This window comes from Nicotiana attenuata, chromosome 10 (genome assembly GCF_001879085.1).
Source record: "Nicotiana attenuata strain UT chromosome 10, NIATTr2, whole genome shotgun sequence".
NCBI lineage: Eukaryota > Viridiplantae > Streptophyta > Magnoliopsida > Solanales > Solanaceae > Nicotiana > Nicotiana attenuata.
This window is the reverse complement of record NC_031998.1, coordinates 16,013,383-16,040,225: the sequence shown is the minus strand read 5'-3', so window position 1 is coordinate 16,040,225 and position 26,843 is coordinate 16,013,383. Positions and strand designations below refer to the sequence as shown.

The following is a 26,843-nucleotide window of genomic DNA, read 5'->3' as shown; positions in this document are numbered from 1 at the left end:
CGGGGTTTCAAACCCTCAGGATATCATTTACAATCATTACTTACCTCGAACCGGCAAAATCTCTAGCTCGCGATGCCTTTTCCCCTCAAATCGGCCTCCACGCGCGTGGAATCTATCCAAAGACAAAGCGAATACATCACAATATGCTAAGGGACAAAGCCCAAGCGATAACAAACAATAACGGGCACAAATCCCGAAATTACCAAAACCCGAGCCCCGGGCCCACTTCTCGAAACTCAGAAATTTTCACATCAATAGATTCCCTATCTTTCCACGAGTTCATACATATCAAGAACTCCTAAATCCGAGCTCAAATGGCCTATCAAATCCCAATTCAAAAATCTCCAATTTTCAGGCCCTAGTTATTCAATTTTTGGCTTAATTTCCATAAATTTCTAGGTAGATTTCATAATAGAAACGAGTATTGAGTTCAAAAATATTACCTCAAGGTGATTCCCCTTGAATCTCTCTTCAATTAGCTCTCCCAAGCTCCAAAATCGCTCAACAATGGAGGTTCTTAACCTCAAAATCGCGGAATAGCCTTTATAAAACATTTTGCCCAGCACTTAAAAATCCTTCTTCGCGAACGCGGTCAAAGCCTCGCGTTCGCGAAGCACAAAAATTCCATTGACCAAAATTCTCCTACGCGAACGCGACAACCAGCTCGCAAACACGTAGCTTACCCAGGCAAACCTCCGCGAATGCGACCCCACTCCTGCAAACGCGAAGCACAAATTTCACTACCAATCCACCTGACCCAATTCCTCTTATGCGAACGCGAATATAACCATGCGAACGCGTTGAACAGCTCATGAACCCTTCGCGAACGCGTCACATGCCTCGCGAACGCGAAGGATAAACCTTCACTCACTCAACAGACTCTTCGCGAACGCGGGGCTCCTCTCGCGAACGCGAAGACCAAAAAGTCTGCAACTGCTGGAACTGATTTCTGCACTTCCAAAACTCCAAAAATGGCCCGATTGACCACCTGAAACTCACCCGAGGCCCTCGGGACCTCAACCAAACATACAAACATAATCCATAACATCATTCAAACATGTTCCAATCATCAAAACACCTCAAACAATATCGCAGTACTCAAAACTCATCGAATTCAAGCCTAAGTTTTCCAAAAACTCCCAAAATACACTTTCGATCAGAAACCCGACCAAACGACGTCCGAATAACCTAAAATTTTGCACACACATCACAAATGACATAACGAAGCTACAGCAACTCTCAGAATCCCATTCCGACCCTCGGGTCAAAATCCCATCTATCAACCGGAAATCGCCAAAATACTAACTTTGCCAATTCAAGCCTAATTCTACACCTGACCTCCAAAACCAATTCCGATCACGCTCCAAAGTCATAAATCACCAAACGAAGCTAACCAAATCATAAAAATTCCGGTCCGAACTCGTATACAAATAAGTCAACTCTTGGTCAAACCTTCAAAATTCAAGGCTTTCAACTGAGATTGTTCTTTCAAATTCATTCCAAATTTTCCTGAAAACCAAATCCAATGATCTACCTTAGTCATAACACATTACACGGGGCAAGTCAGGCCCGAAAAATAGTGATCAAAGCACAAAATCTCAAAACGACCGGTCGGGTCGTTACACTTCGGGTCGCATTTGCAAAGAGCAAATTCGCTGTTTGGGCTCTCTGAACCGGGTCACGAAAGCCTTTTCGAAATCTATTGTCGCTGGACTGACTTTGGAAGCCTATATCTTTCAATCTATAAGGAATTTGGAGATGATCCAAAAATGAAAGTTCTACCCTTTGTATGTAGTTTTATGAAAATCAATTTGTTTGTCATTTAGAGTTATGTACAAAACATTATAGATGATACACTATAGGTTGTATGAGAAGAGTTTGGTAAGGGTTAATGGAAGTTTGTTCATCGCGATCGCATAGTGTAAAAATTGTCCTGGAAAATTTTAAATGCAATCACATTGTTTGTGACCGCGATCGTGAAGGGTACCTTTGGAAAAGTGTATAAATTACTCTATTTCGAAGGTTTCAGAAATTTTAGAATATTTTGAGCTATGGAGCTCAGATTGAGGCGATTAACCACATGGATCAGGGTAAGTGTTTTCTGCTCAGTTTTGATTATATTTCACGAATCCATCTTCGATTTTAGAATTTGATTGATGATTTTGAAAGAGAGATTGGAGGTTTTTGTCTAAAATTTCATAAAGTGAATCTTTGAATTTTGAACATCGATGCGGAGTCGGATTTGAGTGAAACTAGTATGGTTGGACTCGTAATTGAACGTGTTGTCGGATATTGTGAGTTTTGTCGGGTTCTGAGTTGCGGACCCAGATTTGACTTTTTAGTTGACTTTGGGCTTTTGATTCAATATTCCACCTTTATCAATTGAGTTTGTTTTATTTGGCATTATTTGATGTTTTTGAGTTACTTTTGGCTAGTTTTGAACCGTTCATAGGTCTATATGTGCAAGGTGACGTCTATATGAGCATTGTTTGGCTTGCTCGGTATTAGATTCTGCTTGTTCCAGGTAAGTAACATATTTATAAAAGATGTATTGAGGTGATGCACATGCAAGGTGACGAGCATGTGGGCGTACACCGAGGAAATCATGATTTTAGTCGACTATTAGACTATGACCAAACTTGTTTTGCTGTTATATCTTGTTACACACATGTTCTCGCTACTTGTTTGATTATATGAGCTGTGAATCATGATAGAAATCGTGTTTAGGCTATACAATTATTCTGTTTGGACCCACTGATGCCATCTCTGCTATTGAGTTATTTGCTTAAATTGTAATTGCATACTCAGTAATATTAACTCATTTACATATCATATCTCAGTCTATGTTATCATTTGTTGTCACATTATATTATCATTATTTAGGTTGATTAGCATGAGAGTTGTGAGCCCGAGAGACTGGAGAGATTGATGATTAAGTTGGGGCCTGAGGGCCGAATTGTAAGTAATATTTATGGGTTCGGGCTGCACGCCGCAACAAGTTTTATTGGTTTATGATGGGATCAGGCTGCACACCGCAACAAATTTTATTGATTCATGATGGGATTGGGATGCACACTGGAGCATGCCATGTTGGCTAATATTAGCACTTGGGCAGGATCCGCCCCTCTAGAGTCTCACATACTAGCAGTGATCGCAGGTACCGAGTGCCAAATGACCGAGTGCTGAGTGATTGAGTGCGTTGAGTGATTGATTGCACCGGGTGATTATGTGTGCCGAGTGATTCACCGTAAGACGGTGAGATTATGTATTCTGAGAGTGTGAGTACATTAGTTTATCACTCTGATGTTGACATGAATACTTAGCATGTAGGCATAGAGATGCATTTCCTCATGTTATACGGTATTGTGACATTCATGACTTCTCTTGCACAATGACATGTAGGCACAGATATGTACTTTCCTCATGCAATCTAATAATGAAAAGTCTTGTCTGTTGTTGAAAGTTTATTCTGGGAAACATCATAGTTTTCTAATATACTCATATTTTGGTGATCTCGGTGAAAGAATTGGATTTCACTGATATACCTAAAAAGCAAGCGTATTTTCTGTAACTGTGAATGAGTTGAGGATCATAGATTGAGTTATTACTTGTACTGTTTCTATTATATTGTTACGAGTTGTTCTTGGCTATTGGTATTGGACTCTAACTGTTTGTCCAAGCTCATCATTGCTTTCAACCTAAGGTTAGGTTTGTTACTTATTGATTACATGGGGTCGGTTGTACTCATACTACACTTCTTCACCTTTCATGCAAATTTTAGAGCTGATATTGCTGTGTATGGTGGGAGCTAGCATTAGAGATGTACTTGCATTCCGGTTATAGCTGCCTCTTGTTCTTGGTAGCTTTAGATGTATAAATCTGTTTAAATACATTTCGAACAGATGATGTATTTATTTCATACCAACTTTGTAAACTCTAAGATTCAGAAGCTCATGTTTTGTACTACCAACCATTGGGATTTTGTATAAAAGCTAGGTTACTTCATCATTTGTTTTTCTCGGTTGATCTTATTTGAATTAGATTGTTGCTAATTGCCTTACCTAGAAGTTTGGGTTAGGACTCATCACGACTAGTTAGATTTTGGGTCGTGATAAGTTGGTATCACAGCTCTAGGTTCATAGGTTCTACGAGTCATGAGCAAGTGACTAGTAGAATCTTGCAAATTGGTAAGATGACGTTCATATCTTTCTTCCAGAGCCTACAGGGTATTTAGAATAAACTTACCATCCTTATTTCCTTATCATGTTGCATTGATTCATCTTGAAGCATATCTCTTTGAATTCCTACAACTCACTCGCATGTGTATGTGAGTGCTCGGTATCAGTTGTGCTTTGGCGGCTTGTGATTCCTTGGATGAGGTGCAAGATGTTTTTCCTGTGTTTTGGTGATGGGACAATCTGGAGGACTTTAGCCAGGTTTAATCATCAACTTATGGCATGTGCTTTTGCACTAATATGTCCATTAGTGTCCCTATGAGTGGAATTTTATGGCTCGGTGAGTGGTTGGATGGCTATATGAAGAGTATGACGTAATTGTGGTATGCGCTCAGATGGTTTGGATGCAGCGAAAAAAGGTTTCTTGGGATGTAAAAAGGACCATTGGACGCTTGAATTTTGTCTTGATGTGTTGTACAGTCTCGAGTTATGATCGTGTTGAGTGATCTTTCATGTTGCTTATTTGTGGAAAGAAGTAGATTCGCATGTCTTGTTGATGAGTTCAGACTCACGAAGATTAAATGATTGCGTAGTAGTCATAGCTGTGAAAGGGTGTAGAGAGATGTTAGAATAAGGCTAAGCATGTGGGTTATCACCTGCGAGGTAATCTACAGATGTGTGATCCTTATGATGTTGTATGGAGAATTTCTTTCTACCAGTGGGTTATATGTGTTGAAATTTGAGTTTCGATTGGTTGTGAAAGCTGACCTGAGTGTCACAAGGATGAATGCGAGCTTAGTAGATGACTTGAGATATTTATGGTTTGTATTACATGAGCTTATGAAGGGTTTAGTTGAATCTCACTGCGGGATTATGGCAGTAATAGAGTATGCGTATTGTTAGTTATCAGATGTTTTATTCTATGTCTTTGAGCCAAGTAGGGGAGTCTACAATCGGCAATTTGTTTGCATGGTTATTATTGTATTGGTTTCGATCCGAGGCAGACTTGTAGATCGGTTATGACTTGCAGAGGCTGGTTTTGAGGAGGGAATAAGCAAGGAAATTTCTTGATGCAAAGTGTATTATACCTTACGAATATATGGACGTCTTGGGAGTAGTTTAAGGTTGTTGTTCGTGATGGATATAATGTACTAAGAAACGGGATTCACTCGGTTTCTTAAGGGTGTGGATCACTTCTTTGGGTGTTATTATGGTAATAGGGCACAGGTTGTTCGGCCCGTTTGGTCGGTGCAGTTGAGATTTGAGTATAGTGGGTGTCTCTCAAGAAGGTTCTAATGGATTCAAGATCTGTATGTGATAGTTGAGAATTTTCCGGATTTTTATGTGTCTAGAATCTGAGATTTGCATTCGATGGTGTTGAGACTGGAAGTATTTCTATATGATTATGGATTCTACATTTCAATTTTCAGAAAGGTAAAAGGAACCACCTTTAATTCACAGAAGGTCTCTTCAGAGTGGATGTCTCAGTTGTGGTACTTTTGGGGTGCTTAAGAGGGGACACGATCGCTTATGGGCCTTAGGGCAGTGTGGTTTTATTCTACGATCTTTTGTGGTGATCTTTGGGTAAGGATCATGGTGTTCTGGCATGGAGAAGTGTCAACTTGAGGGTAATTCGAAAGGAACTCAAAGAAATAGGACAACTTGGTAGTAGGTTGGATCAGCACGGTAACGGATATGATCGATTCTTAGGGCACTTATTATGTGGTGAGTCTGTACAGGTGTTTTGTGGAAATACTATTGGGTTTGGCAACTTGCGTGACTTGGTTCAGTTAGAGGGATTCAATTCCAATAGCTTGTTTATGTGCAAATGGATTTTGAAGTGTTCTCAATGATTTCTGCCGTGAGATGGATATTAGCTACTGGTATGTAGGGTATATGGCGTGTTACGATTTTCTCCTAGATGGGATCAAGTGGAAGGTCTCTAACTGATTATGTATATATTCTGCTTGTGACTAAGAGTTGATAATGAGATTCTCGTGCTTTTCACATGATGTCATGCTAGATGTGGTGCATCCTGTGGGATTGAGATTTACATGTACAAGGTGGCGGTTCATATTTAGAGGTAAAGTCATGAATTGTTGACAACATGGATGGTTTCAGATGATTAGATGAATGTTACTACTACTTGGTATTGTTTGAAAAGGATGCGTATTTCAGAAGGCGCACTGTGTTTGACTTATAGATGCTTCATTGGTATTGCGGTACTCGCCTGGTTGATCGACTGCTCATGTTCAGATTTTGCCATGTGGCAGGGAAAAATTATAGAAATATTTCTTGTGGGGATGATTGTGTATGAGAGTGTGTTAGTCATTCGAGTGGTGGAGTTGGAATCAGCTATGGTGATTCATGTGTTCTGTGGATTTGGAGATTGGGAGTTCTCATAAGCAAATTTTTTCGTGGTTATAGACTGTGAAGATGTGGCCAAAGTCAGCCAGATGGTAGTAGGTTTTATGGTTAGATCATTGAGGAATTTTGGAGGACTATTTATCCATATGGGGGATGACCCGAGTTGATTTGGTGGCCCATTAGTAGTCCCGAGGAGGATGTGCATTCTACACCGGGTCGGATTTGTTCACTCAGAACTCCTAGTGTTGAGGGGTGAGTCATTCAGTTAAAGTTCAGCTTGTTCATGTTTTGATATGTTCTATGTGTTACTCTTCCATGCTACGAGGGTTGTGATTCGTTGGTTATATGCACATTTGGTGCGGTTCTGTTTGTGCCTTTTAATGAAATTACAGCGAGATGGTGATTAGGGTGTGTAATGGTCAATTGCGACTTGATAGTCTTTCCAGATTGTGGTACATTGTGTCATTTGTTTCTCCATGGTTATGTTCATGCCCTTTATGTACTTGATGTCGAATTGTGTGCGGTTGTTGGTTTTGACCATTGTGTCTTGAGGTATTTTATATGGACCGATATTTCGATGGGGTCACGCATTGCGTGAGGGTTATGTTGGGTTATGATCCTTTGTGATAGATTTGTATGTCTTGGTTCTACTGTGTGATGGGTTCTTAGCATTTTGTTATGGTGGTACTTGTTGAGCTTGCAGGACGGTTCTCTCATTTGAGTCATTTTCCATATTTGAGAACACTTGAATTGTTGCTTACTGGTACACAGATTGTTGGGTTTGTGGCTTTAGGTTGTATTGGTGTGGCATGTCAATAGAATAGTTGTGTTTGATGAGATAAGGTCATTGACCTAGAAAGGATACTATCATATTTTATTACGGTATGTTTGGAAGAATAATATCGAAAGTTGGCTTAGAAATTGGCTATGGTTCTTGTCAAACGAGGGAGAGCTCCGTGACTTGTTGAGTTAATCAGTGCTTATGAGTTTTTGTGTGTTTCTTTCATCATCGGCAGTGTACGAAGGTTTCAAATGAAGTTTTATTTGATATGGAGTTCATTACCAGTACTGGGTTTGTTTTTGAGCAGCTACTATGATCAGAAATTATTGTTATGAGTATGCGAGTTATATGGTATTTCATGTGATGACATGTTGGATTATGGTTATGGCGCTATACAGCTTGTTCAGACTTATACAGTGTGTAGATACGAGATTCGGGTCTTGTAAGAAATTCCGGATATGGGAAATTGGGTACCAAGGTTTATGGGCTAAGAACGAAGTGAGGCTCTTCAGTTATGTTCTAATGTCAGCCTTATATGGAATGGGGTGGCGTGGGATCACCTCGGGTATGTGCATGGTAAGGTTACACGGCGGTTTGATGGCTTTGGAACGACTCTGGGCACGTTCGAGGACGAATGTATGTTTAAGTGGGGGATAATGTAACGACCCGGGCGGTAATTTTGAGCATTTGTGCTCCGCTCGTTGGTTTGAGGGCATGAATAGCTCTATATGATGTATAATGACTTGTGCGTATCATCAGTTTCGTTTTTTGGGTAATTCCGAAATAGTTTGGAAGAATGAATTTCATGTTTGAATCATTAAGTTGGAAGAGTTGACCAAGTTTGACTTTATAGTATTTGACCTCGGGATAAGAGTTTTGATGGTTCTGTTAGGCTCGGATGGTCATTTTAGATATTTCTAGAAGGTTTCGGCACTAATTGGAGAAAGTTGGAAATTTGAAGGTTTAGAATGTTCTTAAGTTTGACCGAGAGTTGACTTTGATGGTATCGGATTTGAATTGTTTCTTCAGGAGTTGGAATACATTTGTTATGTCATTTTGAAGTTGTATGCAAAATTTGGGTTCATTTCGGATTGACTAGGCTTGAAGTATATGAAGATATATGAACTTAATAGATTGATCTTGATTGGGGATTCGTGAATTTGATGTTGTTATGTGTGATTTGAGGCCTGGAATAGGTCCGTGTTATGTTTTGGGACTTGTTGGTATGTTTGGACGGTGTGGCGAGGGGCTCGGGTGAGTTTCGGGGTGGTTTCGGACCATTTGTAGGCCATTTTTTGGTTGTTGGCTTTTGGCCACAAGAGCGTGCATCGCAATCGCAGACTTCGGGTCGCATTCACTATGAGAAAATTTCGCGATCGTGTAGAGGAAAATATTATTGTCACTGACCCAACTTTGGAAGCTTATATCTTACAATCTATTGATAATTTGGAGATGATCCAAAAAAGAAAGTTCTAGCCTTTTGTATCTAGTTTTCGGAAAATCAAATTGTTTGTCGTTTGGAGTTATATACAAAAGGTATTGGCTTGTACGCTATAGGCTATCTGGAAAGAGTTTTGGAAGGGTTAACGGAAGATTGTTCATCGCGATCGCGGGAAAATGGCCACGATCACATACAGTAAAAATTGTCTTGGAAAAGTTTTTAATAGCGATCGCGATGTTGTGACCTTGATCACAAAGGGCACCCTAGAACAATGTATAAAGTACACTATTTCGAAGGTTTCAGACACTTTAGCTTATTTTGAGCTATGGAGCTCAGATTGAGGCTATTTTCACCACATGGATTTGGGTAAGTGTTTTCTACTCGGTTTTGATTATATTTCATGAATACATCTTCGATTTTGGCATTTGATTGATGATATTGAAAGAGAAATTTGGGGGTTTTGTCTAAAATTTCATAAAGTGAATCTTTGAGTTTTGAACATCGATTCGGAGTCGGATTTGAGTGAAACTATTATGGTTGGACTCGTTATTCAATGGGTTGTCGAATTTTTTTTGAGTTTTGTTGGGTTCCGAGGTGCGGTTTGAATTTTAGTTGACTTTCGCTTTTGATTAAAGATTCCACCTTAATCGATTAGGTTTGTTTCGTTTGGAATTATTTGATGTTCTTGAATTGCTTTTAGCTAGATTCGAGATTATTGTTTGGCTTGCTCGATATTGGATTCGGCTTGTTTGAGGTAAGTAACATATCTAAACTTGGATTTGAGGATATTTTACTCTGGGAACTGTGTTATGAAAGATGTATTGAAGTAATGCACATGCTAGGTGACGAGTGTGTGGGCGTACAGCGAGGAAATCAAGATTTTAGTCAACTATTAGACTACGACCAGACTTGTTTTGCTGTTATATCTTGTTACATCCATGTTCCCCTTACTTGTTTGATTGTATGAGCTGTGAATTATGTTAGAAATCATGTTTAGGCTATATGCTTATTCTGTTTGGACCCACTAAGGTCATCCTTGTTGTTGAGTTATTTGCTTAAATTGCAATTGCATACTCAATCATATTCATTTGCATATAATATATCAGTCTCTGTTACCATTTGTTTTCACATTATGCTATCATTATTTGGGTTGATTGGCATGGGAGTTGTGAGCCCGAGGGATGGAGAGATTGATGACTGTGTTGGGGCCTGAAGGCCGGATTGTGAAAGATATTTATGGGATCGTGTTGCACGCTGCAACAGGTTTTAATGATTCATGATAGGATCGGGTTGCATGCCGAAACATGTTTTATTGATTCATGATGGATCCGGCTGCACGCCGCAGCAGGCCATGTTGGCTTATATTAGCACTTGGGCAGGATCCGCCCCTCTGAAGTCTGACATACCAGCAGTGAGCACATGTACCGAGTGTCGAGTGACCGAGTGCCGAGTGATTGAGTGTGCCAAGTGATTCAACGTAAGGCAGTGAGATTGAGTACTCTGAGAATGTGAGTACATTAGTTTTTATTGTGATGAATTAGATTTGATGTGCATGCTTGGCATGCAGGCATTGAGATACATTTCCTCATGCTATATGATATTGTGACATGCATGATTCTCATGCACGACATGTAGGTATAGAGATGTACTTTCCTCATGCTATATGATAATTAAAGATCTTATCTGTTGTTGAATGTTTTTTTGGGAAAAATCGTAGTTTTTTTATATACTCCTATCTTGGTGATCCCGGTGAAAGATTTGGGTTTTACTGCTATACCTGAAAGGCATACCTATTTTTCAGTAACTGTGAACGAGCTCAACATCATATCTTGAGTTATTACTTGTACTGCTTTTATTATGTTGTTACAAGTTATTCTTGGCTATTGGTGTTAGACTATGACCGTTCGTCCAAGATTATAACTGATTTCAACCTAAGGTTAGGTTTGTTACTTATTAAGTACATGGGGTCGGTTGTACTCATACTACACTTCTACACATTGCATACAGATTTTGGAGGGGATGTTCATGCGTATGGTGGGAGCTGGCATTGGAGATGTACCTGCATTCCAATTATAACTACCTCTTGTTCGTGGTAGCTTTAGATGTATAAATCTGCTTATGTACATTTTGACCAAATGATGTATTTATTTCATACTAGCTTTGTTAACTCTAAGTCTTAGAAGCTCATGATTTGTACTACCATTCTTTGAGATTTTGTATAAAAGCTCAATTATTTCATCATTTCTTTTTCCTCAATTAATCTCATTTGAATTGAATTGTTGCTACTTGGCTTATCTAGCAGGATGGTTAGGTACCATCACGACTAGTTGGATTTTGGACCGTGACAACACCGCCCTCCTTACCCTCCCTTCCGCCACCCTCTCCCAAACTTTCATGGTATGACTTAGAAACCTCATGCCCATATAGTTGTTACAATTATGGATTTCACCTTAGTTCTAGTACAATGGAATCATCGTACTACATCTCAACTCATCTGGCATCCTCTTCGTCGCGAAAATAATATTAGACAGCCCAGTCAGCCATTCCAAGTCTGCTCTACCCATATATCTCAAAAATTCTACTAGAATCTCGTCTGGTCCTGTCGCTTTTCCCCGACTCATCTTACGCATAGCTCCCACGATCTCCTCAACCTTAATACGCCTACAGTACTTAAAGTCTCGGTGACTCTCGGAGTGCCCCAACTCCCCTAGCATGATGTTACCGTCCCCCTCTTCATTTAAAAATTTATGGAAGTACGTCTGCCATATATGCTTAATCTGGGACTCTTCCATCGATGCTCTACCTTCCTCATCTTTGATGCACCTCACCAAATCCAGGTCACGAGCCTTCCTGTCTCTTGCTTTGGCCAGCCGAAATAACTTATTGTCCCTACCTTTGCCCCCGAGTTACTCATACAATTGACCAAACGCAACATTCTTAGCTTCCGTGACCTCTAATTTCGCCGCCTTCCTAGCTTCCTTATATCTTACTTTGTTCGCTCTCCTCTTCTCCTCGTTGGTGCTCTCCACTAACTTAAGGTACGCCGCTTCTTTGCTTGCATTTACCTTGGACAACGTCATTCCACCATCAGTGGCCTTGGTGCCGGCCAGAGTAGCCCTTCGAGACACCTAACACCTTTTTTTGCCGCCTCCCTTATACAGTCCATCATCGCAGTCTACATAGCGCTATCATCCCCACCACTCCTCCAGGCACCCGTATCCATCCGCCGCCCCTCAACCTCCTGTGCATTATCCTTAGTCAAAACACCTCACTTGATCCTCAGTTGACCCTGTACAAACATCTTCTTCCTCTTTATCAAGATAACGATGTCCATCACTGTCACGACCCGAATTTCCTACCGTCGGGGCCGTGATGGCACCTAACATCGCACTCGCTTGGCAAGCCAACGTTAGAAATATAATCACCTTTTTCCTTTATATTTTTCATAATTAAGATTAACAAAAGCTGATCTAGCAGAAATAAAAGCGGAAGTACATATTTAACTAACTAGCCTTATACTGTTAACTAATCTGAAATAGTTACCACCCAGAAACAGGTGTCACAACTCACGAACGTTCTATGGATAACTACAAACATGGGATTGAGAGAAAAATATATTTGTCTCGAAGAAAGTAAAATATAAATGGAGTAAACATTGGAGGGGACACTAGGGCATGTGGATGTCTGTATGACTACCTTGGTCTCCTGAATGTAGTATCAGCAACCGACCTCTCGATCAGCCACTACCAGCTCCGAAATTTGCATAAAAAGTGCAGAGTGCAGTATCAGTAAACCAGCCCCATGTACTGGTAAGTGCCGAGCCCAACCTCGATTAAGTAGTGACGAGGATACGGCGGGGCATAACAATATATATATCTTGCAACGGTTTATACTAAGACAGAAAGGAAATACAGAATGAAATATAACAGTAACCCGGATTAAATAAATATGAAAGCCAGTATTTCTACGAATACTCAGTTATAACCAATCCTTAAGCGAGTTTTAACACCATAATAATGAATCTCAGCAGAAGTAGAATACATAAATAATAATTGATGCGGGGCGCATCCCGATCGCACCATATAATCAATAACAAAATCGACATTCACCCTTATTGCACCTTGTTGCAGCGTGCAACCCGATCCCACCAGTCCACCCTTATTACTCCTCAATATATCACCCTTATTCCTCATGTTGTAGCGTGCAACCCGATCCCACAAGTTAACTCAATCTTCCACAACACTTATACCTCAAATGAAAACAACGGAATATCACTACAATTACTAAACTTCATCGATTAATACTACACAGCAAGACCAACCAAAGTGCACCATGAAGCACCAATAAACCAACGTAACCAACAGTGTGATATAATGAAACTACGGGACAATTAATAACGTCAATAGAGAAACAACACTTAACAAGAAGCAATTAGACATGGAAGCATCAATAAGCAAGTAGCAATTAAGATAGGAAAGCAATATATATTAGGAACGGGGAAAGGAACAGGCAAACGGGTATTTCAAAGCTCAATTATCGCTTTACCTCTCGATTACACCACCAATCCACTCGTATCTAGTCATAATTAACTTAATAACATCAATAAATGCTAAAGAAACCAATTCCAATGCATAATTATAGATTTCCCAACATTTTTCCCAAAAAGTCAAAAATCGACCCTGGACCCGCTTAGTCAAAACTCGAAATTCGGACCAAAACCCGATTGCCCATTCACCCCCGAGCGCAGATATACAATTGGTTTTGGAATCCGGCCTCGATTTGAGGTCTAAATCTCCAAATTTTGAAATTCCTAAGTTCTACCCAAAAACACCCAATTCCACCATGAATAACCCTAGATTCTAGGATGAAATCTTGTGAAAAGAAGTAAAAGATTGAAAGAAATGAGTTAAGATTCATTTACCTATGATTTGGGGAAGAACTAGTCCTTGGAAAATCGCCTCTTGAATTTTAGGTTTTGAAAAATGGGAGAATGAACGAAAAATCCCATCCAAAATCGTTTTGATCAGTTGCAGGTATCGCATTTGCGATCACGGGTTCGCAAATGCGAACTCCAAAATCAGACTTTACTTCGCAAATGCGAAGAATGGCCTGGCCTACTAGCATCGCAAATGCTAACAAGTGTTCGCAAATGCGGCATGTTCCCATCGAAATTGCGACACTGAGCTTCGCAAATGCGAAGGCCCCCTCCCAGCCTTCTGATCGCAAATGCGAATTATCTTTGCAAATGCTATGCTCGCATTTGCGAGCCAGACTTCGCAAATGTGAAGTCTGCAGACCTGAAGCACACCAAAAAAAATTCCTTAAGTCCAAATCACTCCGTAGCCTATCCAAAACTCACCCGAGCCCTCAGGGCGCCAAACCAAACATGCAAACAAGTCTTAAAACATCATATGAACTTGCTCATTCAATCAAATTGCAAAAATAACACCTAGAACCATGAATTCAACAACAAAAAATATGAAATTTCAAGATAGTTTCAAACTTTCTATTTTCTCAACCAGAGGTCCGAATCACGTCAAATCACTTCCGTTTTTCACCAAATTTCACATATAAGGTTTAACTATCATAACGGACCTGTACCGGGCTCCGGAACCAAAATACGGGCCCGATACCAACAAGATCAAATCTTTCAAATTATTGCATTTTCAGTCTTATCAATTTTCTTTAAAAATTTATTTCTCCGGCTAGGGACCTCAGAATTCGATTCCGGGAAAACGCCCATGTCCCATAATTTACTACGGACCCTCCAGGATCGCCGGAACATGGATCCGGGTCCATTTATCCAAAACGTCGGCCCAAGTCAACAAAAATCATCTTTTTAAATCAAAAATTGTCATTTCATAAATATTTCGCATAAGGGCTTTCCAAATACACGCTCGCACTGCGCACACAAATCAAGGAGAGATAAAATGAGGTTTTCAAGGACTCAGAACACGGAATTAGATTTTAAACAGAAGATGACCCTTTTTGGTCATCACAATCACTAGGAGCCTATGTTGAGTCGGGAGGTTCTCACTCGGGATCACCCCTCGCACAACCCCCTATCACACCTCCAGAGGAGGAGATTATCAATCTGGGTCTTGGCCACCATACTCTAGAAAGTAATCAAGTGCTCCTCCCTCTTTAGAAAACAAGAGTTTACGATCACCAATTCAAAAGCTCTAGCGAAATACAATAGTGAAGTACCTCTATTGTTCCTGTCCCCTTAGCCGAAGCCGCCGTGCACCTCGCCATAGCCCCCAGCAGACGACCCAATATGACCATTAAAATCACCTCCCATAAATAACTTCTCCGTAGGCGGAGTACCCTGCACTTCCTCATCCAACCCCACCCAAAAGCGCCTCTTAACCTCCTCGTCCAAGCCCACTTGCAGTGCGTAAGCGCTAATGACATTTGGATTGCTCCCTCCCGTTAAACGCCATCAATTTGTCATTCACCAGCCCAACCTCTACCATTGACTCTTTGTGCTCCCTATCCACCAAAATACCCACTCTATTCTAGCCCTTCACGCGTAAACGTCCCTATATTCCACTATCCAATCTAACCAAAGCATGGATAACATAATTAACGAAATAATATAATACAAAGAAACAATTTTCACCCGCATGCTTTAACCCAATGACAACTCATAGGTACTCGTCACCTCGCATATACCTTGTCCCCACAGATAAAACACCTATAAAATAGACTAACAAGTCCTAATCCCTCAAGTCAAGGTTAACCACGACGCTTACCTCACTCCGCAACCAAATCAATGCTCAACTGCGGCATTTCCTCTAGAATTATGCTCCAAACCAGTTAAACTAACCAAATATAGTTCAAATAATCCAAATAAGCTTTAGAAACTACCCACAAGTGAAAAAGACCCAATCTCTAATGATTTTGGGAAAAAAGTCAACAAAAGTCAACCCTATGCCGGCTTGGTCAAAATTCGAGATTCGAATGAAAACCCGATTACCCATTCACCCCCGAGCCAGATTATGTGATTAGTTTCAAAATTTGATCTCAATTCGAGGTCTAAACCTCAATTTCTCAAAATCCCTAAATTCTACCATGAAAAATCATAAATTAAAGGTTAAAATCAATGAGTGTTTATGGAAATGTAAGGAAACAAGTTAAAATCTACTAACCTATGAAATTGGGATGAAAAACCTCTTCAAAATCGCCTTTAGGCCGAGCTCAAACTTGGAAATGGTGAAAATGGGATAAATATCGATTTTGGACTATTTTTAATCACTAGCGACACGTGTTCATCACGTTCGCAATACACCTCACGCGATCCTGAAGCTTTGCAGCCTAACGGGCCTTCGTGTTCACATAAAACCCTTTGCGTTCGCAATGGCCTCACCCACCTGGCCTTCGCATTAGCGATCATGGGCTCGTGTTTGCATAGAGTAACAACTGCCTCCCCCAGAATCCCCATTAACCCATCGTGTTAGCGTGCGAACGATCGCGTTCGCGATGGGTAATCCCTCCGCTGCTTCGCATTCGCGACCGGTTCTCTGTGTTCGCACAGAAGAACATCCTCCCCTGTCCCAATTTCCCTTTCGCGATCATGAGAGTTCCTTCGTGATCCCAAAGAACAGTTTATCATACACCAGCAACAGCTGAAACCAGCTATCTCCAAAGTCCAAAAGTGATCCATGGCCTATCCGAAACTCACTCGAGCCCCTCGGGCTCCATACCAAATATACAAACAAGTGTAATAACATCATACGAACTTGCTCGCACGATCAGAACACAAAAATAACACCTAGAACTACGAATCCGACATCAAAATGCATGAAATTTTCAAAGAAACTCAAGAACTTCCAAATTCACAACCTAGCGTCTGAATCCTATCAAATCAACTCCATTTATCAACGAATTTTGCAGACAAGTCTTAAATAGTAAAATGAACCTATTCGAAGTTTGGAACCAAAATCTTAACTCGGTAGCCATAAAGTCAACCTACGGTCACTTTAGAAATTTTTAAACCTTCAAATTACTAGTTTTCGACAAATCACGTCAACTTATGTTAGGGTCTTCCGAATTCAATTTCGGGCATAGGCCCAAGTCCAACATCAGATACGAACCCACTGGGATCATCAAAATACCGATGCGGGTCGTTTACACAAAATGTTGACCCTAGTCAACTCAATTTATTTTTAAAGCTAAAATTCATGTAATCTTCGATTTTTCACATAAAAACTTTCTGAAAAAGACATGGACAACACACTGTCACACCTCCTTTTGTACACCCCCGAGGGCATATAAGGGAGTTCTTCCAATTAATGTGACATTATTCGAAATGGGATTATTTATTCATTTTAGAGTCGCCACTTGGAATATTTTAATTGGTGTCCTAAGTCACCGGTTTATTTTAATTCCCAAATCGAGGAAGTTTTATTTTTAAAGAGTCTGCGAACCAGAAATTCTAAATAAAGAATTCTGTTACCCGAGGGAAGGTGTTAGGCACCCCCGAATTTCGTGGTTCTAGCACGGTTGCTTAGCAATTCATACTCGGCTTAATTGTTCAACTACTCATTTTTAGGACCTATGTGCAATTATCTTTTACCGCTTTTTTAAAAATACTTGAATATTCGTAATTAAAGGATTGAGTTACGCCTACGTATACTCTTTCCTTTGGCGCGTCAAAAACCATGTCACGCGAACTTGTCCACGATTAATAACGCTTTGTTTATTTATTAAGAGAATTAGTTGAAGTTGCGCGAACGCATACCTCGAGTCTTTTAAGAATTTAATTTGCAATTATATTACGCGAACGTATATATAATCGCAACACTAATCTAAATAGGGCCTAAAACAAACTACGATCATTGGTTATTTATTAAAAAACTAAGTTACGAAATTAATACGAGGGCCATGAATTATAACTTGTCTAAATATGGCGCCTCAAATCTGATTTAAGGAAATCTAACTAATTAACCACTAAGGGAATTTGGACTCAGATTTACAAGCGAATGGGAAGGGGCCTAAACCAACAGCAGGCCCAATTGCTTATTTTGGAGTATTTATGCGTCCAGCCCCAAAGAAAGGAGTTGGGTTCACGTGGAGCCCAAACCATGTAACAGCACACAGAACAGCTTATAACCGGGCCAAAGCTGCAGCCCAGTTTCATGGATCAAACGCTAACGAATGGTCCAAACCACATTTTTCATGAAAACTATGAAGATCAAAATGATTACTGATAAAATTACAGCTTTAAACAAACATAAGACACATTCATGATACCAAATTTTATTCCATAATTAAATGTGACCCTTATGCTACAACAATTTCGACACAGTAAACTGAACTCTTGAGATCAAGCAAAGTCCATAATAGTAGCCATGATTCCCAAATCAAAGAAAAGCATTTGCTCGTACGAAACCCCACAAGACAATTCTGATTTCATGCTTAGACATATTACTTTAACGAATTCAACACAGTCCATAACATACAAACACTGATTCTCACAACTTGAACAGATATGAAGCAAATGTATGCTTTTCACTTTAGTAAGCTCAAATCAGAAATCAATACCAAACAAACACTGATTCCAGCTAAACTAAAACAGATCTAACACATATAACTTGACTGAATCTTTTGTTGCATGTTGATACCCAATTTTTCCTTACATATTTTTATATACTCAAAATATTCTCAAATAGCATGTGCATGCATATATAAGCATGTCCAAGAGTTTTGGTATTTTTCCCTTATTTTTTTAAAAATTTTAAAATCAATTTATTGCCTATTTTAATAGTATAAAATTAAATAATTATTCCCAGACTAGCATTTTTGGTGAATAATTTATTTTCATTCTCATACTTACACCAAGATATAATTAAGGTAATTTTTTGCATATGTTTACACATTTCTTTGGTATTTTTTAAGCCAAATTGCATATAATTGCAATTATAGCCCATTTTACAATTAACAGCATTTTACAATTATAAAATCATTTCTAGTATTTTTGGATTAATATTTATACGTTATTAATTAAGTTCAGTACCTTTAATTTGTTTTAAAATATTTTTAACCATTTTATAAAATAATAAAAAAAAGGGAAAATTGGCTATTTAATAAACAACCCTTTATTATTTCAATTTTAGCCAATTTGGCCACACCTCTATCAGATTTAATTGACCCAATACGCAATTAAACTCACCCCATCCCAATCCCTAATATAACCCGGCCCAACCCCGATTTAATCTGAGCCGTTGATCAAGTAAGATCAACGGCCCAGATATATTTTCCTTAATTAAATCTAACTACCTTGTTCACGATATTATGGTCTAGTCTGGCTTGAAGACTAAATCTATAACCTAGAAAAACCTCTAACCCCTACCCCCTCGACCCCTCAGTCTTCGAGACACTCTCTCTCTCTCTACTTTGTCTCTTCCTCTCCCCCTTCACTCTAGAACCTTCTGGTTCTTCTCCTCCAATGACCTCCACCATCTCTCCGGCCACCTCCAGCCTCACCTCTTTCGACCACCAGCCGCCATGAAACCCTATCTCGCCGATTCCCTCTATCCTTGAGACCCCAGAAGCCTCCGCCATACAAGTCAGTCACTGAAGCTTTGCCTGGTTTGTTTCCAGCCTTTCTCCGGCGAGTTTTGACTCGATGGTGTTCTAATCACCATGGTTCCTGAGTTTCACGGCCAGGGTACCTCTACTTCCTCTGTTTTCTTAGGAAACCCTAACCTCGACCCAAGTCTCTTAAAAACCCATATGTATTTTAACGATTTGTGACCCATTCCTTCATGTTTTAAACCTTTCTTTACTCGATATTTACAAATAATCAAGTTTTAAGCATATTTGTCTCCTATTTGAAACTAGGGTTTCTTGACCCTGTTTTCAGAAAGGTTTCCTATAATTTTTAACGTCTCTACTGTTTTTAAGCTATTATCTCCTAATTTTATGTTATTTTAACGAGTATTGATGAAACCCTAGGTATTTTGGGTTGTTTCTTTGCTACTTGACTGTGCATCTATGTGTTCTCTGCAACTCCTGCGTTGATTCATTGTTCCGACCTTTAATTCCTGCTGTTCTATGAGTACTTCTCCCTGTTAATCGCATGACTGCTATTTAAATGCATGATGATTCCTACGGTTTGTTACTTGTTACTTGTATTGATCCTTTTGTGTATTTTTCTTTAACTCTGCTACTTGCCTTAGAACTCTTTACTGATTTAGTGTATTTTCCTTTAACAATAATGCTTGCCTTAGAACTCTTTACTGATTCTGTGTATTTTCCTTTAACTGTGCTACTTGCCTTAGAACTCTTTTCTGATTTTGTGTATTTTCCTTTAACCGTGCTACTTGCCTTAACACTCTTACTGATTTTCAGAATAATACTCTGCCTTATTTTATATGCAAGCATGTCGCCAATTGATTCTTGTTTTCCTTAATTTATATGTTCTGTACCTGGTCCTAATCACATGCCTTATTCTTTACTACTCTTTGTATGATTGAAATTAGTCTTTCAATTAGTTCTCTTTCCTTATTTGTCACTATGGTAGCCGTTTGAACTAGGACTCCCCAATTGAAGGGGAGTACTTACATCGATTGGGATTCTAATTGTATTTACTTCTATAATTATACTATACTTTACTTCTTACCTTATTTTTTCTACTCGTTTCCAGAACTATAAATACTCTACTCTTTCATTAGGAAAACACAGACACACATCACTGAATACTCTCAATTCTACATTCTCTTGAGCTCTTTCTCTCTTGCTCTTTTGCTCTATTGTTGTTCTCTGCTCTTGCCTATTATTAGCCGGCTGTAGGCCAAGGCTAATATTGCGTTATCACTTTGTCTTTGCATCCTGCTCTTGCTCTCTTACTGGTATGTCCTAATTAATCTTCAAGTCTCCAATCAATGTGTTTATTCTTATTTCAGTTCATTATCTTCTTGATTTTCTTCTATTTACGCTTCTACTGCTCAACATGCTATTGATTCTTTTGTTTTATTATTTTACCATGTCTTCTGATTTATATTCAAAGCCTGTAATATGACATTGTCTATCCCTAACTTCTACTTACTATGCCTGTACCCTATTGTTGTACATTATTATGCCTAAACTTTACCACTTCCTAATTCCGCTGATCCTTGGCACTTCATGTGTCCTGCTTGATTTACATGCTTCTAACTGATGTTTATCTTAACTGTCATAATTGTCCCCCCCCCCCCCCCTGTTGTTGTCGAAGTATTATGTTTAAGTTTGACCATTTCTGGTCCCCTGAATCTTCTGATTCTGTGTAGTCATGCTTCAGTAAATCTTTGTATCTCCTCTAGCATTATGTGATCTATCTGTTCCCTTTCCCCATGATCCTTGTATGCAATCCTATACTGTTGAACTGGTGCTTCTTTTTTAAAACAAATCCCTTGTTTTTGAAAACTCTTTTAAACTACTTCTTCCTGCACTTCACATTACTCTTAGAGAATAGGTTATGCCCCCTTCGTATGAGCATTGCTTTGGGTACCTCTGAGTACTCACTGAACTTTGACACACAAGGCTGGTAATCCCACACTACACTTGTCTTGCATTCTTCTAAGTGTTTAGGTGCTGGTATTGGCCAGGGACCCAATGGGGCCCTAGGGAGCTTTACCGCACCTAGACCATGGCAAAGGCTGTGAAACTCGAAGGAAGTGAGGTTGGAAGACTGGGCCTGATTGAAGGCTCCCTATAGAATAACTTCTTATTTATTATTTATTACTGTAATACATATACTATTGGTTTGTAATAATTTGTAAATGAACAATTGGGGCTGAATAGTGAACATGGGGGAGGGGAATGCATGTTTATTTTAAGTAATGGGTAGAAAACTTGTTTATAGGTTTTATTTACCTATTTGTGCAATAGATAACCTGCTTAGGGCATGCATTTTCATGTGTTAGAAATCATGTTTTAGGTCATGCACTCTCAGCATGTTATTGTACTCACTTCGTAATTTTAATAAATTAACAACATGCCAAATAAACTATCATTACTGCATCGGCATGTTAGAAATCATGTTTTAGGTACTCCTATGTGCATTAGATATCCTGCCCTTAGGACTTCTTATTCGTTCGAATTACAGTGGTTAATTAACATGTTAGTCTAATAACTTTGCTAAAATATGGCAAAGTGTTTGTAACGTTTCTGCAAATGCATTATCATGCGTACCTTAGAAAAATCAGAATCAAGTATGCATGTCCCTTCCTTAAAACATTCAGACAATGTATACGACGCCTAGGCAAACTTTAGGCCTAATAAGAATTGATTAATCGTGCTTAGGACCAACCAACTTCTTTTAATTTCGAACTCTACCGCTCCCATTCTTGCTTTGATTCTCTGAAGTTCACTCTACTTTTTTTAAAAAACTCTACTCCATCTGGAAACGATTTTGAAATGGTGCACCTATTTACTCTTACTGAGTTTATGATTTTTATGTTCTCAAATCACTGGGTTACCAACCTCTGCCCAGAATCGTGCTATTTTACTTGTCCTGTACCTCATTAAATTACTGTTGCTACCTCATTTTTAAAACCATGCTTTAACTGCTGTTACCTATTCCTTTGTAAAAAACTCCTATCTTTGAGACCTTGAATGTGTTTAAGACGTGCTGATTATGCGTTCATTTGAGGAGGGATCTGTGAGCCTTTATTTGATTTCTTATGTTCCCTTATGTGCAGTCCTATTTGTTATGTATGTCGCTTAGCATTTTGCCTTTAAACTTAAGGGTTCAGCCTAGTCCCTACCACATAGGAATAGTGGTCCTAAATACCCTCCAGGACTTATAGAATGGGACGGGTAATAGCACGCGGTAAGTATTCGTGACCAATCACACGCGTTTAGTAACCTTTACGGGGTGGGAAGGGTAGAATATGGAGATGATGACCGATGTGCTAATATCTCATGTAGCCCCTTTTCTAAGGAGAAATTACTGAGTATTGCATTAATGATCCATATTAATCATGAACCTAGGACCCCTCTCCCTTTGTTTGTTTTCGCCTCTTCTTGTAAAACCATTCAAACCTTTTCGTAAATCTCTGTGTTCCCTACTTACCTTCAAAGTCTTTTTAGGTTATTTGCAATGTTGTATATTTGAATCTTTGATTGTTTATTTGATTACATGAAGTCATAATATAGCATGGACGGGAACCACACTAGTGGATCTTGAGGGGTGCCTAACACCTTCCCCTCGAGATAATTTCTAGCCCTTACCCAAACTCTTATTTTCCAACTCAAAAACCCTTAGTGTCCTAATGCACTTAATCATTAGGTGGCGACTCTTCAATTCCAAAAAACCCAAATCCCAAAAGGGAATAGAGTTGTCCCGCCAAATGTCGTAAATCCGATTTTGCGAAAAAAAAGGAGCGTCGACACTGCAAAATCCTCAATTGTCCATTTATACAAACACCAAACTCAAACTCATGTAGACCAAATGGCTAGAGCCCATGATTTATCCAATATTACAAACCAAACTTAAAGCTAACACAGAAACGAGCAAACATAACAAAGAAAATCAAACTAACTATAGAATTTGATGATTTTCAGGAATGTAGGAAACAACATTTAATAAACTGATATGCTCTAGATTTCAACTCAGTCAAATAACTTCATGTTCCTCCATTTCACATGTCAAGGAGGTGAGAAATACCTGGAAATAAAAAGGGAAACAAAACAAGTGAAGAATCAGTAGACAGCAGCAGCACAATCAGCTTTTACATACCCAGCAATACCAAACAGATTCAGCCTCTTCCAAACCAGTAAAGACACCAGATGAACAACCAGCTTTTGAGTATTAAAACTCTGATTATCTAATCAGTTCTAAGGCAGAACTTAACCAATTTGTACCAAGGAAATACATGAGTTTTCAGCATTCTCTCAAAGTTTTCCAAATACTCAGTCGTTTTGCTTTTTCAGTATTTTTTAATCTCTAATTTTTTTTGACTTGTGAGTGAAGAAAGCGTGCCTTTATAGGCAAGTCTTAGGGCAGCGTAAAATGGACTCAATTTTGCACATTAATCCTTTTAGAAATTTCATTTTTGCTGCTGTACCCTTAGTTTAAAAATCAGTATTTCAGATAAGTCCCAATCCCAGCTTCTAGGAAGCTTCCTTATTCAGTTACAAGAGATTCCCTATCCTAAATTTTCTAATTTAACCTATGAACCTCTATTTTTTACTTTAGGAAACCAAATGGGTCAAATTGACCCAATAGCTCAGCCCAAACCTGGGCTTGCAAGACCCGGATTGAATCCTTTTCTTGGGCTTCTGATTTCAGAACCCAAATTCAAATCAGCAATCAAAATTAGTCGGACTAAATGACCTACAGAGTCCTAAAGACTCATAAGGTCTTGGGCTCAAAAAAAAATAGAAACAAATAAAATTCGAACAAAATCTGACACAAAAACAGAATCATGCTTAATTAAAAACTTAATACTAACATGCATTGAAACGTCGTCGTTTGGTTCCTGAAAGGGGCAGACCGGGTTGGGGAACGGATCTGGGCCGGTTTTGGTCAGGTAAAGAGTGTAATCGATTGGGCTTGGGGAATTTAGGTGGACTTGGTCCAAAATCAGACTTCCTGCATTCTTTTGTTTCTTTTTCTTTTCAAAAATTCTTTTTCTTTTTCAAATTAAAAATAAAACCTAAATTAAACCTTAACACTAGATTAACCTACCAAAAATATTAAATACTCAAGCATAGTATTTACAAAAATTAATTAATTCCTAATTTAAAAGAAAAAGCTACAAAATTTGAAATTAAAAAATGCAACATGAACTATTTTTGTGATATTTTTATTTTTGTAAAACAAACTAATTACTAACTAATCTAAAAAATGTAACATCAATCCTAATTGCAAATGCAATGTACTCTCTTTTTTTTTGTATTTTTTCATGAATTAACTAAGATTAAACATGCACACAAAAAATGCAAAACAATCAGAAAATTTCTACAATAATTCCTAAAATAACAAATAATTAAAAAGAAAAATCTAATTTTTGGGATTCTGTAGGAGTAATTCCTGTGAGGCAAAAATCACGTGCTCACACGCACGTATATCCAAAAACACTAAACGGAGCCGAAACACAGAAATAAGGGCTAGAACTCGAAATGACCTATCGGGTTATCACATTCTCCCCTTCTAAAACAAATGCTCGGACTCGAACGGACAAAGAAAGGTACCTAGACTGTTGAAAAGGTGGAGGTATCTACTCTGCATATCAGACTCGACTCCCTCGTAGAGGCCTCAATTGGCTAACCTCTCCACTGCACTCTAACAGAAGGATAACTCTTAGACCACAACTTCCGGACCTGCGGTGCTAGAATGGTCACTGGCTCCTCCTCGTAAGTCAAATCCCTGTCCGATTGGACTGATCAAAAATCTAATACATAGGATTGATCACCATAATACTTCTGGATCATGGAGACATGGACTCTGATAAGCTAGGTGGCAATGCAAGCTTGTAGGCCACCTCACCGACTCTCTCAGGAATCTCAAAGGGTGCGATGTACCTAGGGCTCAACTTGCCCTTCTTCCCGAACCTCATCACACCTTCATGGGTGAAATTCGGAGCAAAACCCTTTCTCCAACCATGAATGCAACATCACAAACTCTCTAATCAGCATAACTCTTCTGCCTAGAATGTGTTGTAAGAAGTCGATCCAAAATCATCTTGATCTTTTTCAACGCATCCTGAACCAAATCAGTACCCAACAACCGAGCATCTCCCGGCTCAAACCAACTAACTAGCGAACAACACTGTCTCCCGTATACTGCCTCATAGGGAGCCATCTAAATACTCGATTAGTAGTTGTTGTTGTTGGCAAACTCCGCAAGCAGAAGAACTGATCCCAAGAACACCCAATATCCATAACGCAGTGGCAGAGCATCCTCCAATATCTAAATGGTGCGCTCGGACAGTCAGTATGTATGGGGTGAAATTTTGTACTCAACTCAATTCGTGTGCCTAACTCACATTGTACGACCTTCCAAAAATATGATATGAACTGTGTGCCCTGATAAAAAATATTGGACATCGGCACACCGTGAAGATGAACAATCTCACAGATATAGATTTCAGCTAGCCGCTCTAAGAATAATAGATGCCACCGAAATAAAGTGCGCCGACTTGGTCAACATATCTACAATGACCCGTACTGCGTCAAATTTCTTAAAAATTCGTGGGAGCCCAACAATGAAATCCATGGTAATACGCTCTCACTTCCATTCGGGAATCTCAATTAGTCCCTAAAGAAAACCGCCAGGCCTCTGATGCTCGTACATCACCTGTTGGAAATTCAAACACCGAGCCACAAATGCAATTATATCTTTCTTTAATCTTCTCCACCAATAATGATGCGTCAAATCCTGACACATCTTGGTGGCACCCGAGTGAATGGAATACTGCGAACTGTGGTCCTCCTCAAGAATCAACTCACGAAGCCCTTCCATATTAGGCACATAAATCCGACCCTGCATCCGCAACACCCCATCATCAACAATAGAAACTTGCTTGGCATCACCATGCTGCACCATGTCCTTAAGGACAAGAAAATTAGGGTTGTCATGTCTACGCTTCCTGATGCACTCACACAAATAAAACAGAGACAGTGCAAGCAAGAACCAGACTAGGCTTCGAAACATCTAACCTGAAGAACTGATTGGCCAAGGTCTGAACATCTGATGTTGGCGGTCTCTCACAAACTATAATATATGCAAGGCTACCCATACTCACAGCCTCTCTACTCAAGGCATTGGCTACCATATTGGCCTTCCCAGGATAATACAAAACGGGAATATCATAGTCTTTCAACAGCTATACCGATCTCCACTGCCTCAAGTTGAGATCCTATTGCTTAAACAAGTACTATAGAATTTGATGATTTGTGAATACCTCAAACGACACGCCGTAGAGGTAATTCATCCAAATCTTAAATGCATGAACAATCGCTGCCAACTCTAAGTCATGAACATGGTAATTCTGAAAGCTCAACTTACACTCATCGAACAACCTAAATGGGGCACCTTTCTAGGTCAATCTAGTTAATATGGCTGCAATAGACGAAAACCCCTCCACGA

General features: G+C 39.3%; 1 protein-coding gene across 1 annotated transcript in view; it reads right to left on the bottom strand.

Annotated features, from left to right (window-relative positions):
* The window catches only part of LOC109233607, a 20,954-nt gene extending 9,398 nt beyond the window's left edge, over positions 1-11,556 (bottom strand). Inside the window, exon 1 of the mRNA XM_019399489.1 lies at positions 11,247-11,556. Coding sequence (XP_019255034.1) covers positions 11,247-11,556 — 310 coding nt within the window. The remainder of the gene's footprint in view (positions 1-11,246) is intronic.